The sequence below is a fragment of the Leptidea sinapis genome, chromosome 14 (genome assembly GCF_905404315.1).
Source record: "Leptidea sinapis chromosome 14, ilLepSina1.1, whole genome shotgun sequence".
NCBI lineage: Eukaryota > Metazoa > Arthropoda > Insecta > Lepidoptera > Pieridae > Leptidea > Leptidea sinapis.
This window is the reverse complement of record NC_066278.1, coordinates 4410667-4426215: the sequence shown is the minus strand read 5'-3', so window position 1 is coordinate 4426215 and position 15549 is coordinate 4410667. Positions and strand designations below refer to the sequence as shown.

Genomic DNA, 15549 nt, shown 5'->3' with positions numbered 1-15549 from the left:
ATATATGTATGTTTGTATTATCTAAACATAAATAATTAAAATTTTAAAATATCTCCATCTCTTACTCATTTAGAGGCTCCTTTGCACAGGATGCCGGCTAGATTATGGGTACCACAACGGCGCCTATTTCTGCCGTGAAGCAGTAATGTCTAACATTACTGTGTTTCGGTCTGAAGGGCGTCGTAGCTAGTGAAATTACTGGGCAAATGACTTAACATCTTGTGTCTCAGTGTGACGAGCATAGTTGTAGTGCTGCTCAGAATTTTTGGGTTTTTCAAGAATCCTGAGCAGCACTGCATTGTAATGGGCAGAGGATACTAATTATCATTAGCTGAACGTGCTGCTTTCTCGTCCCTTATTTTCATTAAAAAAAATGTTTTTACCCTTTATCCACCAGAAAGGCGTAATGACCTTAAGCTGGCACCATGTATGCCTTTCTAAGACCGTGTTTACGTTTTTTCTCTTTTCAACTCCTGTATATAAGATATAATTCTATCAAATTAGAAGTCGTAACATATATCTACCACCGCCTAATGTGTATATTGTGTATTTGTAATAGTTTGTAATATGTAAATAAATAGAACTACGTATTCATTGAATACTCACAGCTCAATTCCTCAACGATATTCTGTAGTATGTATCAAACATCACAGATAATAAATATTAAAACTCACCAAAATTATATTACAATACTGTTTAACTTTATTCTTACTTTAATTGAAGGAAGTACTGGTTCGATTGTTTGCAAGACTAACATTTATAAATAACTTGATCTCAAGAAACTAGTCTTATTGTGTTTATTATATTATATAGTTTTATTATTTATATTTCATATATCTATGTTTTACCTTTGGCTGCTCTGTGCATTTAATGTAAATATTGGTGTAAGAGAAACATATCGATAACCGATGTAATTAAATAAATAATGAAAATAATTAGTAAGCGTTTTATTGTCCCTGTATTGTGTTTATCAAGGTCGTCTTTATGATGTTTTAATTCGAGTATTGTGATGAACGTTATCATTTATGATAATTCTATTCATAAAATTGAGCTAATTCCTTGTTTAACTTGTTACAAATTCAGTTACGGCCGTTCCCAATATACTATCTGCAGATAGAGATAAATTACTACTACTACTGTCAGTAATTAGCTGTCAATAATCTGAAGCTGACAGACAGGCTGTACGGATGAGTTACCCTCGATAAGTTTATTGGGACAGAAAAACGATAACGATAGTTAATTTTTTTTTATCTCAAGTAGATAGTAGTAGATACAACCGGAGATAGACTAAATATTGGGAATGGCCATTAGAGAAATTCAATAAAATCAATAATAGCAACAAAACATCTTTATTTGAAACAAAATCTATTAGAACACAGGTCCAAGTATCGCATTCAAATCAAATGGGGGTCGGTATGAGCATAGTTCGGATTGGTGACAGCATTATGTTTGAGATAATGCGCGATGTACGAAGTGATAATATGTTCGCCGTTTCTCATATTCCAATACACTGCAGCATCTTCGCGTAGCATCTGATTCTGTCCGCACTCCTGAACAAAACAAAATCAGCCTTACTAGTCTAGAAACTTCTATGGCGTAGGGTGTGTATGTATCGTACATTATACGTGTTCTATAGCATTTATCATTGTGAGTATTCCGCAGAGCTATCTGGTGTGATTCCACCACTATCCTCATCATCAGAATGTGTGGCGTTATCCAGAAATTATCGCAGGTTAAACTAAACATAGGAACAATGTTTCTTTTGCAGTGTTTTCAGGCAGCGAGGGTCGCCCTAGGTGGCAGGTAGCAAGTGGCTCCAAAATGAAAAATTCGAAAACAATGGAGATCGTAAAATACATAGAAATCTAATATTTAAAAAAAAATATAATATTTATAGGCAGCACCAATTGAGAATGAAAATTAAATTTATCGTAGCAGCGCAGCATTGTTCGCAACACCGATAAAAATTATGGCGAGAATACTTCGACTAAAAGGCGCCAAAAAGGTCCAAAAACGTGTAGAACTTTCCCAAAAACCATCAGCTCTTTTTAAATCTTACCATCGGGAAATATTCAAGGTAAATAATTGTGCTCGCTTTCGCAAAAACATCTCCCCATGCTACTGAACATCGGAATGGTCTTTTTAGTAGCATACTCGTTCCGCCCGCTGATTCCACTGGTTTTGCAAGGGATTATGAACAGTGGTGATAAGATAAGTTCATGTCATCCGTAGAATTGCCTAGCCTATTTCATGAAAAAATATCCAGATGCCCTTTTTGAGAGCGAAATAGCTTAACCCTACGTTAATTTATCACCTAAATGTGTGCATGTTTATTTAGGTATTCGCTGAATGTTAGCATCAACAAATATTTCTTAGCGTTTTCTTATTCCATACATAAATATATTCTTACATGTAAGTAAAGTTTACCTTGAGGTTGACCTTGCAACAAGAAGAATCACAGCACTGCCTCTCACTAGTAGTAGCATCTTCATAATACTTATTGTACATGGTTTTGACAACGTTGTAAAACTAAAATTATAATAATAAATTTATACTAGAAATAAACACACGCTTAGATAAAAAGATTTAGTAAGTATTTAATATATGTGATATTTAGAAAAAACTAGGTAACAATTTATTTCTTGGGACAATTCAAATCTTCAATGTAGTTAGAGTAAATTCAGATTTATAAATAGTATCAGAGATCACAATCCTTACCACAATTTATCGATTTTAGTAAATTTATAAATTAATTAACGTTTTTAAAATCTAAAAATTAAAATTGAATGTTCTGTTGATTATTATCACATCGGAACATAACATCGGTATAATTGTAATAACTTGCACGTCTTGATTATGATATTAATGAGGAGATCCGTAGGAGAATCAGTCACCGACATAGCCCAAATGATTGCGAAACTGAAGAGGCAGTGGGCAGGGCACATAGTTCGATGGACAGATCGCCTGTGGGGCAGTCAGGGCAAAGTCCTCGAATGGCGACCACGTACCGGAAGACGCATGTTGGTAGGCCCCCCACAAGATGGACCGGCGATCTGGTCAAGATCGCCGGAATACGTTGGATGAGGGCAGCACAGGACCGATCGCCGTGGAGATCGTTGGGGAGGCTTTTGTCCAGCAGTGGACGTCTTCCGGCTGATGATGATGATGATGAATAACGTGCACGTACATCTGAAACTTCGTGCTGATACAGTTCTTCCAATACGTTTTCGAATGGTTCTTGCGAGAGCGCCAACATCCACGACTGTGAGAAGTATTTGAAGAAGTCATCAATCAATCCCATCTGCAACGTGGAGATTTATAGATGAATCAATGATATACAGCAGTTATTCACCAAGCCTGGTAATTACGTTTATTACTTTTCCAGTTGGAGGCTCCTATGCATAGGACACATTGGTTGCACATGCCTCGGGCATCAAATGTGTTCGGTGAAAGAACAACAGCATACTTAGGGCCTACACTGATTAATAAACTGCCACGTGACTTGACCGACTCGTTGACTGAGACAAATTTAAAACAGAATTTAAAAAAAAATACTTTTTAGATTTGACTGACCGCTGATCAACTTATCATGCTTAATAATTATTTGTAACAATTACTTTTTACTTTTATTTGTAAAATTAGGTATAAGTAATCTGTGTAGCTAACTATTTTAATTTAATAAATTCTTTGTTAATTTAACTCTGTTGGTGTAGACTAATTTAGCAATGGTACAAAGTACTCAGTGGTTTTTATTGCTTTCAAACCTCCATGTAAAATTGAATGATTGAATGCAAATCTACAACTATTGTCAAAATCATAAAAGCCATTTATTTCTTCCAAAAAGGACATAACATCCACTTCGTAAACAAGAGCACTTTTCGCTGTAAGAGAGCTAACAAAATGGTGAATGTACGTCAGACCTTAAAGAGTATCGGATGTCGTAATTTTAATGTTTAACATCAAACTATTTCAGTAAATATTAATTTATAATTTTTATTATACATTGTTTTGAAATTTAGTTTGGAGGTTCGATTCTTTATAAAATGTAGTTCAAACATAATTTTAATAACTACCAGTGGGAGGTTCCTTTGCACAGGATGCCGGCTAGATTATGGGTACCACAACGGCGCCTATTTCTGCCGTGAAGCAGTAATGTGTAAAGGTAAACATTACTGTGTTTCCGTCTGAAGGGCGCCGTAGCTAGTGAAATTACTGGGCAAATGAGACTTTCAACAACAAAACTACAACTACTACAATTCAATACTACAATTCAATACTACTAATACTACAATTCAATGATTTTATAAGTAAGGATTTTAATAATACAACTCCACAACGGCACCTTTTTATGCTGTGAAGCACTAATGTGTCAGCATTATTGTGTTTCGGTCTGAAGGGCACCGTAGTAAATAGTCAAATTAATGGGCAAATGAGACTTAACATCTTATGTCTCAAGGTGACGAACGCAGTTGTAGTGCCGCTCAGAATTTTTGGGGTTTTTCTAGAAGCCTGAGCGGTACTGCATTGTTATGGGCAGGGCGTAACAATTACCATCAGCTAAACGTCACGCTCGTCTCGTCCCTTATTTTCATAAAAAAAATATAATATACATTATCCTATTAGTCCGCCCCATAAATAATGCGTTACCAATTCTCATATTTTTTCAACGATATTTAAAAGACAAATATATCCCTAAATTAAATTTTATAAAAATAAACGCAGTTTAACGATTCTCTTCATCTAACCTGATATCTTGAGAGTAAATTATTATAGAAGGACTCGTGCTTCCCGTACACTTGTATCAGAGTATCCGTTGTGAATTTCTTCTTCGACAAGCAAGTGATTGACTCAATACAATGCAGCCAGTTAATATGTAGTCGAAAATAGTTTTCGTTCTTATCTGTTACTAATATGTGACCCTGTAACAGAGAGATACTTTTTTTATGGAATAGTAGGACAAACGAGCGTACGGGTCACCTGGTGTTAAGTGATCACCGCCGCACACATTCTCTTGCAACACCAGAGGAATCACAAGAGCGTTGCCGGCCATTAAGGAAGGTGTACGCACTTTTTTTGAAGGTACCCATGTCAAGCTCATTCCACAACTTAGTAGTACGAGGAAGAAAGCTCCCTGAAAACCGCACTGTGGAGGACTGCCACACATCCAGATGGTGGGGATGATATCCTAATTTGTGGCGTGTCGTGCGAAGGTGGAATTCGGCGGCAGGACACTATTAACATCCCGAAATCGGCAAGTGCCCTAGTGCCGCGGAATGAGGGTCAAAACATGGTCAGGGCGTAGTATGCCGTAAGGCATTCCTCTGGAAATATTATTAAACTTATGGAGCCACCCGTGAACAAGTTGGACTAATAAGATAATGAAATTTCGGGATCAATAAATAATGTTTATTTTTACCAAATAAATATTGTATAAATTCAACTAACATTGTGGTTAATATTTGCAATTAGTCGTTTCAAAATATTTTATTCTGATTATTGATATGCTCACACTCGATCTATGTGCAAAAACTCAATTTGACTGAAGCTGAGTGACACAATAGTTTCATTGCTTCCGTGCTTCTACTATTACTTCGCGCCCCCCCCCCCGCCCTGTCAAGCCGCGCATTGCGAGCGCATATCCTCAGTTTGCGACGGGACATCACCGCGAACTCACAACACTCATCCTGTTGAAGGACCCCCGAATGATCCGAAACTAGTCGGTGCCAACTCTGACAAACCGTAAGCAGTAAGGCCGTTTTAGACAAAACAAGTATATAATGTCTTACAAAAGTTTCAATAATAAAACTTGCCCTTTTGTTCATTTTAAGATTTTCATCCGTATGTATGGAGTAACTTACAACATTATTAACCTGCTAAACTTGGATAATAAATGCTTGTAAATACAGTTATAATAATAACCTGGTTAGGTAGACACAGCTGTACAGCCATCGGCAATTCGGGACCTGGTTTTCTCAACTTCATATAATAGACAGGACCTGGCAAAGTTGCCGACTGGCTTATCGGCAAATGGTATGTCTGAACTGGTTGCCAGCGGCTGGAATTGTATAAAATTAAATGAATAACAACGATTCAACAAAAATCACACAACATAAAATTTTAAAACAATTCAAACTGGTTGTAATAAAGTGGCATTTAAATTCTCATATTTTTATAAGCATATGCCACACAATAATAAGACACAAAAGGTCAGCTGGTGTATGTACTAAATTCTTTATTCTTACCCTCAGCCGGAGTGCACGGTAGATCACTTTACGTCAACGACCACGTCAGCACAATACAATAACAGCCCAAATCGATGCACGCACACATACACACGCATTACACGGGCGCTAAGCAATCTTGGGAAGACAAAATTATTGAGTGCCATACACAGAACCCTATTACTCTAACGAGGTGCCACGCAGTGCGCCGCGCCGTCGAGACTAGTCGCTCTCCGAGTTAATATAGATGTGCTGCGCCGCTCGCATAATATCCCTAATTTTACTTTTTATATGTACCAACCCTAACGCTCCGTCCCGACGTAGGTATAAATTTCGAGAAGACCGCTGAGGAACGCTACTGTTATATTTCTGTATTGTGACGTAGCCGTTTGGCGCGGCTATTTTTTTTTAAATAAGGGACGAGACGAGCAGGACGTCCAGCTGATGGTAATTGATACGCCCTGCCCATTACAATGCCGTGCCGCTCAGGATTCTTGAAAAACCCCAAAAATTCTGAGCGGCACTACAACTACGCCCGTCACCTTGAGACATAAGATGTTAAGTCTCATTTGCCCAGTAATTTCACTAGCTACGGCGTCTTTCAGACCAAAACACAGTAATGCTTACACGGTAGTGGTAGAAATAGGCGCCGTTGTGGTACCCATAATCTAGCCGGCATCCTGTGCCAAGGAGCCTCCCACTGGTAGCGGCTATTACTAAGTCCACCTTCTATACTTTTTAATTATGTGTTCACATATTATACTACGAGTATTTACCTATAAGTACCCATCGAGAATTACTTACGCTCGTATGATGCTAGGCGAGATATGAATAGAGCTATCGTCACTTGCTTGAAAATGTTTCTGCCTGTAAAAGAAAATCCTCAATATTATTTCATAACGAGTAGGTTATAGACCATATATCATATTTCTTTTAATTTGTACCTTAATAATATTTAGTGTGCAACGTAAAAGTAGAGAGTACCTTTGTAAAAGAGGAAATCTATCCTTAAAACCACTTTAGTTTAGGTCATATTGAAAAAATATTAACAAAATCTTATTACTGCGTAAGCTCCATTTCGAGATGATCATTATTTATTTTATTTATTTATTTAATTTTTTTTTTAATTTATTTAGTTACCGCCGAGTACCGTTTTTTTTTATTAGTTTTATTGTGTTTAAGGCTCATTTTGTTATTTAATTTTGTGGTTTGTTATCCATAAATTGTTATTCAATAATTCTCTAATGTTCTTACTATATTCTATGAGGTCTTTACCTATGAAATATCCGTTTTGTATGAAAAAATTTAAACGAATTTTTTTTATGTATTTTTATTTGTATTAATCGAAGTAATCACCCATGCAATCAATGCATCTTTGCCAACGCAGTGGCAGTTTATTGGTGCCCTTGTTAAAGAAATCAGCTGGACGGGAGGGAGGCAGCAAATTCTTCAAAGGCATTTTGTACTGCCTCTCGGGTATTAAATTTTTTTCTCGTCAAGAAGTTATCCAAATTTTGGAAAAAGTAGTAATCTGTAGGCGCAAGGTCTGGTGAGTAGGCGGATGAGGGAGAGCTTCCAACCTCAGTTCTTGCAACTTGGAGACCGTCTGGTGTGCAGCAGTATGAGGTCGCGCGTTGTCTTGCAGGGGCAGCGGAGACGAGCGATTGACCAATGCTGGTTCGAGATGTACCAGCTTCTCCATCATTGTGTTCAGTTCTTCACAGTACACATCTGCAGAAATGCTCACCCTGTTTGGTAAGAAGTTGTGATCAATCACACCGGCGCTAGACCACCGAATAGTGACCATCACTTTTCTAGGAGTAAGTTTTTGTTTAGGGCATTGTTTAGGTGCTGAATCAGGATCCAACCATCTTCATGAGCGATGATCCAAAATCCATTTTTTATCGTAGGTAACAATGCGGTTCAAAATTCCTTCATTTGTTTGTTTGTTGAGCAGTGCAAGTCACGTCTCGACGCGTACTTAGCGCTGGAGATCATTGAGTTCATTGGGAACCCATTTGTCAAGCTTTTTTACCTTTCCAATTTCATGCAAATGGACCAATATTTTTTGACGCTAACGTCGAAAGCTGCTGCTAATTCAGCCGTAGATTCTGTTAAAGAGTTTGTATACAATTTGTATTAAATATATAATAATATAATAAAATATGCTAACCCAAAGATGTTATGTCCCGACACAACAATATCGGAGGGTTTTGCATCCAGGTCTCGTACGGCCACCGTTAATGGATCCATTTGACGGATAAATATTTCAGTTAGCTAAAATCACATTAACATGATTCTTCAACTAAATACGGCAATTTTCGTATACAATATTTTCATGATTGTAATGTATTGTAATGAGCAGGACGTATCAATTACCATCAACTGAACGTCCTGCTCGTTTTTCGATTGTCATACAAAAAAAAAGATATAACATATGTATATTGTTGTTGGTATTAGGGGAGTAAGGGGAGAGCCTAACTATCTCCATATCCAAAATGCCTGGGCTACTTTCACAAGATAGTCGTTATAAAAGAGATTAAAGTGAAGAAAGTTGCGTGGCCGGAAAATCCGCTTAGAAATTCTCAAAGAAAAATTAAAGAAAGAAATATTATGACTGTTCATTGTCAGTACATTTATGAAAATTTAATATACGTTCACAAAAATCGTCACCTTTTTGCTCTTAATAGTGATTTTCATTATTATAACACTAGAAATAAGGGATTGCTTGTAACTAATTCTAGTAGGCTTTCATAATGCCTGGGCTGTACAGAAATACAACAGTTCATAAGATACATAATAGCTTTAAGGGTAAATGTATACACTTCTATAATAAAGTTTCAGCCAATGTTCAGGCATTATCTATAAATAAATTTAAATGTTTTATAAAAAAATAGCTATTACTCCACTGCTGAATATCTAAATGATCGGACAGCCTGGGACTAGATTGTGATAATTTTATAGCGATAGAAATGACTATACAATATTGTAGATTTTTATTGATTGGAGCGCAAAAAAAGAATGCGAGAGGGATGGGAGAGTTTCTTGCGCCGCTTCTTCTCTCTCAGAGTGCCATTTGTTTCCGAAGCGGTAGTAGTATCTAGTAGTTATTAGAAATGACATCAAAAAGAATTCTAAAGGAATCAATTTCGAGAAAATAAATGCCTCTTGTGCCTTTTATGAAAGCAGCGCCGTATAGCGGCCGAGGTAGGTACTAGGAGGGTAGCGGTACGCGACAATTAGTGTTACAGAATTCTTATAAACATATTCACCGCCCCGGAAATAACAAATGTAATGAAAGTATACGGCTAAGAAAAAGTTAACAACTAATCGGTAAAAAAAATCCGATGGACTGAAGTCAATATTTTTCTCAACTCGAAGCTAGTGTAACACTTTGTTTCTCGTCAAATTTCAAGATTTCAGGTCTGTGGGAACGTGTAAATTGATTTCCACGAGTTTTAAGACATATGGCATAAATAGCCATCACATTTGATTGGTTTGATTATGAAGATTGATTTACTGCTCCAAATAAATCAATTTGATATCTTCACGATTTCCTGATAAAACTGAGTTATGACAGGAACCGCTATCTATCCTTTTGCTTCTATCCTTACAAACCTCACGCGCTTCCTCTACATTCATAACTCTTTTCATACATGCTCGCCGGTTGCGGGTGCTTCGGACCTCTCCTTTTCACAAAACGTCCCCAATTTGGTCGACGAATGTTCCACGAGGTCTCCCGCGACCGACAAGCCCACACACACTTGCCTTATATATTTAATGCGTCATTCTTTCTTCACTCATTCGCTCCACGTGTCAAAACCATTTCAGCATTCCTTTTTCAGTCCTTGTCACAACATCCTCTTTCAAACCACAGCGCTCTCGTATTATCGCATTCGGAATTCTATCAGTCAGTCTTACCCCACACATACTACGCAGTGATCGCATCTTAATCTTCAATCTTTCATCTTCATATCATCAATACTTACATACTTTAAAATAAAGTTTGAATAACTGTGATACAATTATTATTATTTATATTTTAACTCACCTAACTTACTTTATGCCTCGCACAGCCTTTCTCTTTTGACCTATGGGCTATTATTGCTGATGTCTAGTTTTTTATATATTTCATCAGGTAAAGTACTTGCCTGCTTGCCTCTTTATCATAAAAAAACTACAAATAACTTGTTATGTTTTTAAAGTGATAACCCTCACTTCTGGGATTAATTACATAAATAAAACTGAAAACAGTTATTTATTTATTTTACTATATGAAAATAAGGGACGAGACGAGCAGGATGTTCAGCTGATGGTAATTGATACGCCCTACCCATTACAATGCAGTGTCGCTCAGGATTCTTGAAAAACCCAAAAATTGTGAGCGGCACTACAATTGCGCTCGTCACCTTGAGACATAAGATTTTAACTCTCATTTGCCCAGTAATTTCACTAGCCACGGCGCCCTTCAGACCGAAACACAGTAATGTTTACACATTACTCACGGCAGAAATAGGCGCCGTTGTGTTATCCATAATCTAGCTGGCTTCCTGTGCAAAGGAGCCTCCCACTGGTAAACAAAAGGCGTTATAACAATATTAATAAATTATCATTATTATTATAATTATTATCGAGTGATGTATTGTTTATCAAATCTTGTATGCTTTGTTCAACTCTCAGGTTGTTGCTTCGCACGGAACGCGAGAGGTTTCGGGTTCGAGTCTCGCATCGTTCATAAAATGTTGTTTTCGGTTTTATTTGAGTAACTACCAATACCTATTAAACCCAAGAAAGTAAATTAATTTTTTTTTTAAATATTGTTATAACACCTTTTGTTTATGTTACAGAATATTTAAGAACTACATAGTGTTATAATATCTTGGACGACAGTACGAGACCCTTGCTTTCGTCGTCAACTCACATTTAATCGCTTATTTTTGAAGTTATACTCCTTTAGGCACGTTATGAAAAAATGATGATAGTGAAATTTTAAGATGCGCGCGCATCATTGTAACACAAAAGTAACAGGGTGAAGTTGGTTCCTAAAATTTTCTCACGTTTGCGACATTTGTTTTTTTATTTTTGGTTTCTTCGTCCATTATTAGGATAGGCAAAGGCTTCAAGCTCATACAGCCGTATTCGTTATTTAATAATTAATTGTCAAAGCCATCTTTGCAAGATCTTTACAATATTGCTCATTCTATAAACGTAGAATAGCACGAGGAATAAATAATTTTAAGGATTTTTGCTTTGTTACACCAAAGAAGTAAAACTTCTTGCGGGCATACATAAGAACACACACACTTTATTTTATATGTACGGAACCCTTAGGATTTTCCAATTACATGCAACTTTATCACAATAAAGGTTGATCTTACCGCTTCACCGACCTCCTCCGAACAATAATACTTATGTTGTCTATCCGGAGCGTACAACTTCCTCGAGAATCGAACACACGGCCCCGCAGCGAACACGTGGGGGTCGTTGGTGTCGAACGCTGGTCCCACCACCACCCCGCCGTCGTATACCAGACCACTTTCTATTATTGCTGCAATAAGTTCAGCTTTCATAAGCGTTTTACTGGTTTTAACAGGTTATATCCGTTTTATTGTCTATATTTATACCAAAAATGATAAAAACAATCCTAGAATTCACCCGCCATCTACTGTTTCTTAAGTTGAACTATAGAATTGAGCAGTCTAGGTTACAAAAAATATCAAATTCCGCTCACGACTTTAAAGAGTTGAAAAGATCTACGATGACGTATGGTATTTTACTATGGGGTCATGCTGCTGACATTGATATAGTGTTTGCTCTGCAAAAGAGAGCTGTTCGTGCTATATATCAGCTTGGTTATAGACAGTCTCTCAAAGAAAAATTTAAAGAAATAAATATTATGACTGTTCATTGTCAGTACATTTATGAAAATTTAATATACGTTCACAAAAATCGTCACCTTTTTGCTCTTAATAGTTATTTTCATTATTTGGGATTGCTTGTAACTTATTCTAGAAGGCTTCATAAGATACATAATAGCTTTAAGGGTAAATGTATACACTTCTATAATAAAGTCCCGGCCACTGTTCAGGCATTATCTATAAATAAATTTAAATGTTTTATAAAAAAAAATGGCTCTATCGTAAATCCTATTACTCCACTGCTGAATATCTAAATGATCGGACAGCCTGGGAATAGATTGTAATTATTTCTAAGCGATAGAAATGACTGTACAATATTGTATATTTTTATTCATCAAAAAGAATTGTAATGGAATAAATTTTGAGAAAATAAATGCCTTTTATGCCTTTTTAAATTCTCTTTTTTTGGGAGGAAAATAAAGAGGAGAAATGGAAAAGAAAATATAAAATAATACAGTGATAAATTACCTTTAAATGCATAGATATCAATAGCCTTCAATCCATAATAAAATAATGCAAAACACGGCATATGCAACGCTCTCTCTGACGACATTAATCGTAGATTCTCCACTATGTCTAATTTCTGCCACCATCCATATAAGTAGGACTTTCTGTACACTTGTACACCTAGTCGTTCCAAGTTTAACTGTACCCTTTGATCAACCTATTACATACATTGATTATTGTAATTGATTACATTATAGCTTAAAATAAACCTAAAATTTAGCCATATAAAAGGAATAGACTAAAGTTATTCAAAGATTCCATTAAACATTGGTTGAAATTTTACTGGCCTTTGTTTTAAGAGTGTTCAACCTTTATTTTGAAATAACCAAAAGAATTCTGAACTCATCGGTATTTTTCATTGAGACTACTATAAAATAATAAAGAAATATATAATACTAGTGGACCCAACAGACGTTGTCGTGTAACACACGTCTTAAATTTGAAAAATCTCTCGGGATACCCTAGCGCTCTACAAATTAAGCCAACCGGAGTGACGCAAGATTCATAAGTCTTCGTACGATTGTTCAACCCTTGGGTTAGGGTACCAAAAGTGATTGAGTAACTTAACGTTGTTTTAACTTTGTGCAGTCAATCTACTTTCATCAATCCTCCGCTTTATACGGTCGCCATCGCTCCTGTGATGTTAGAGAGTATAGACTCCGGTGATCACATACCATAAGGTGACCCGAATGTTCGTCTGTCCTCCTCCTCAAAAAACAAATGAACAACCCAACCCAGTATTCCGTTTTAAAAACTTACCGACAACTTCTATTACTCCATATCTGTCTATATAACACTGTTAAATGGACGAAATCCCAGATAAACGTTCCAAACCACAATCATGTCGAAATTGAGTTAAGAACACAATCACGTGATTCATATTAACGGACTGACAAAAAATGGCAGCCCTCTGTCACTCTTTAAATGACATCATGACGTAGGCCAACCCACATGTATGGAATACACTAATATTTATTAAACTTTAAACACGAATTCCATAAAATATTAGTGGCTTGGAACGTTTTTCAGGAACTACATCCAAATATTCTTTATAAAAACTAACCGTTTCATTATTGAAACAATTAATCCTGATTTGTTTCTCATCTTCCGGTGGAAAAGGTTCTATAAACGCGATCATCTTGGGTGATATTCCTAGTTCCAACAATGCCTGTATACAACTATAGGCCTCAATACAATCACCGTACACAACAACTTTATTTTCTTCACTTAAACAACGGCTTGAGTCTTCTGCAATGATAGAAAGAAGAAGAGTTAGGAGTAACTAAGCTTGTCGTGCAGATCTTTGGGGGTGTCCAATAGTTTTCATCTTCCGACTGATATGATGATGATAATATAACTTTATATATATTTAAATAAATTACAACGCACAAAAATATAATATACTAGTGGCAACCCGCTCGCCCCTCGCGAGTCTCCTGCCCGTGTATGCATGCCTGGTGAACAAACCTCATTTTCAATGTCACTCTATGGAAAATGTTTGAACCAGAATAGCTTTTGATCACGACCACCTAATAAGCCCAAACTAGATTTTAAGCTTTTCACATCAAGACCTTTCCAACGATATATTAAGAGAGTCTGTTGTTGTGGTTGCTAAGGAATAATTTGTATGGATCAGACTTTGCTTCATTATCCGGCGATAGCAGTAATAGAAAGAATAACAACTAACTTGCTTCCTTTATCATACTCAATAGATTCTGCAAGCATGTATTTGCTTGGAACAGTGAATTTATTAACATGACATTAGCTGGTAGCTCAGGGGGAGGTGGAACCCTGTCTGGCTGGTATTTAGGATCATCCATAAGTATTCGTTCGCAGGGTTTTCCTTTTCTGCAACAAAATGTATTATGGCTTACCAGTAGAGGAAAATATATTGAAGTAGGCATCATTTTGCAGAAATCCATAACTATCCAAATGTTATGAGTTTTTCTTGAGAGTAATTTCCGTTAAGTTTTGTCTGTCGCCAATAAGACACGTGTTTTGCCTCAACACGAGGCATCTTCAGGAAATGTTGGCTCGCCGGATCAACATTCAAGAAAAACTTATAAAATTTTGTAAAAGTTGAAAAATGCTGCCTAGGAAATCAAAGCGGCGCCCTATTCTGCCGTGAATGACGTAAACATTATAATTCGGTTTGAAATGCGCTGAAGATTTGAATCTTGAGACTCAATAACGGACGCGATTGCATGTGAAAAGCATTCTAATGGGCAGGGCGTATCTCGTACAATCAGATGAAGGTCTTTTTCATCTCGTCATTTTTCTCACAACAAGAATCCATTTTTTTATAATTTGCAGCAAAGAGAACGAATTTAATGGGACGTATTACATAATATACGAGGTCTCATTGAGTAAATAAACACTTTGCTTGTTGCTTTACAAGAGAGCTTTATCATTTGAACTTTATGTGAAGGCTGATAAGGTTTATATTGCATAAATAGATATATTTTGAAAGACCTTTGAAAAAAAATATAGTTTTAAGAGTTATATACAATAATAATTGCAATTCTACTCACTCAACTTCTTTAACCAACTCCAACGATTCCTTCAAATAGTCTGGGTGCTGGAACTGATGTCCGCAAGTCAACACTAGCTCATCATAAAACTTAATACCACCATTGTCAAAATATATGCATTTCTTTTTTCTGCAAATCAAAAAGAAGCCAGAAGAATAAACATGTTTCATACTTAATAATTACATGATATTCTTGTAACCCAACGCTTAAGTAGGTATAATTGTATCATACTCGTATTTTTTACCATAATATGTAATTATAATACCTATACATAAAAAACGTTTGTGTGGTAAAGGTTTCTATAACATAAATGATTTTTTTATGAAACCACAGACTGGGAATGGACGAACGCCCTCAAGCTATTTAATAATA

The 15549-nt window shown here is 36.3% G+C and overlaps 1 protein-coding gene across 1 annotated transcript; it reads right to left on the bottom strand.

Moving 5' to 3' along the window:
- Window positions 1–1333: 1333 nt before the first annotated feature.
- On the bottom strand, window positions 1334–15203 carry LOC126967884 (cilia- and flagella-associated protein 61-like). The gene is made up of 11 exons (XM_050812579.1): window positions 15178–15203; window positions 13710–13894; window positions 12608–12803; window positions 11600–11769; window positions 8395–8498; window positions 7026–7088; window positions 5920–6055; window positions 4746–4919; window positions 3188–3301; window positions 2428–2529; window positions 1334–1550 (listed from the first exon to the last, which is right to left on the bottom strand). Exons 2-11 carry the CDS (start codon window positions 13782–13784, stop codon window positions 1395–1397), a joined length of 1290 nt encoding a protein of 429 aa, XP_050668536.1. The 5' UTR covers window positions 13785–13894; window positions 15178–15203; the 3' UTR covers window positions 1334–1394.
- Between the last annotated feature and the right edge of the window lie 346 nt (window positions 15204–15549).

Excerpts from the sequence above, each read along its gene's own strand:
- LOC126967884 (XM_050812579.1), bottom strand. The coding sequence starts at position 13,784 with ATGATCGCGTTTATAGAACCTTTTCCACCGGAAGATGAGAAACAAATC. Across the intron at positions 3,302-4,745 it reads ATTTACTCTCAAGATATCAG|ATGGGATTGATTGATGACTT; the intron begins GTTAGATGAAGA and ends TCCACGTTGCAG. Across the intron at positions 2,530-3,187 it reads ATCAGCACGAAGTTTCAGAT|TTTTACAACGTTGTCAAAAC; the intron begins GTACGTGCACGT and ends TTATAATTTTAG.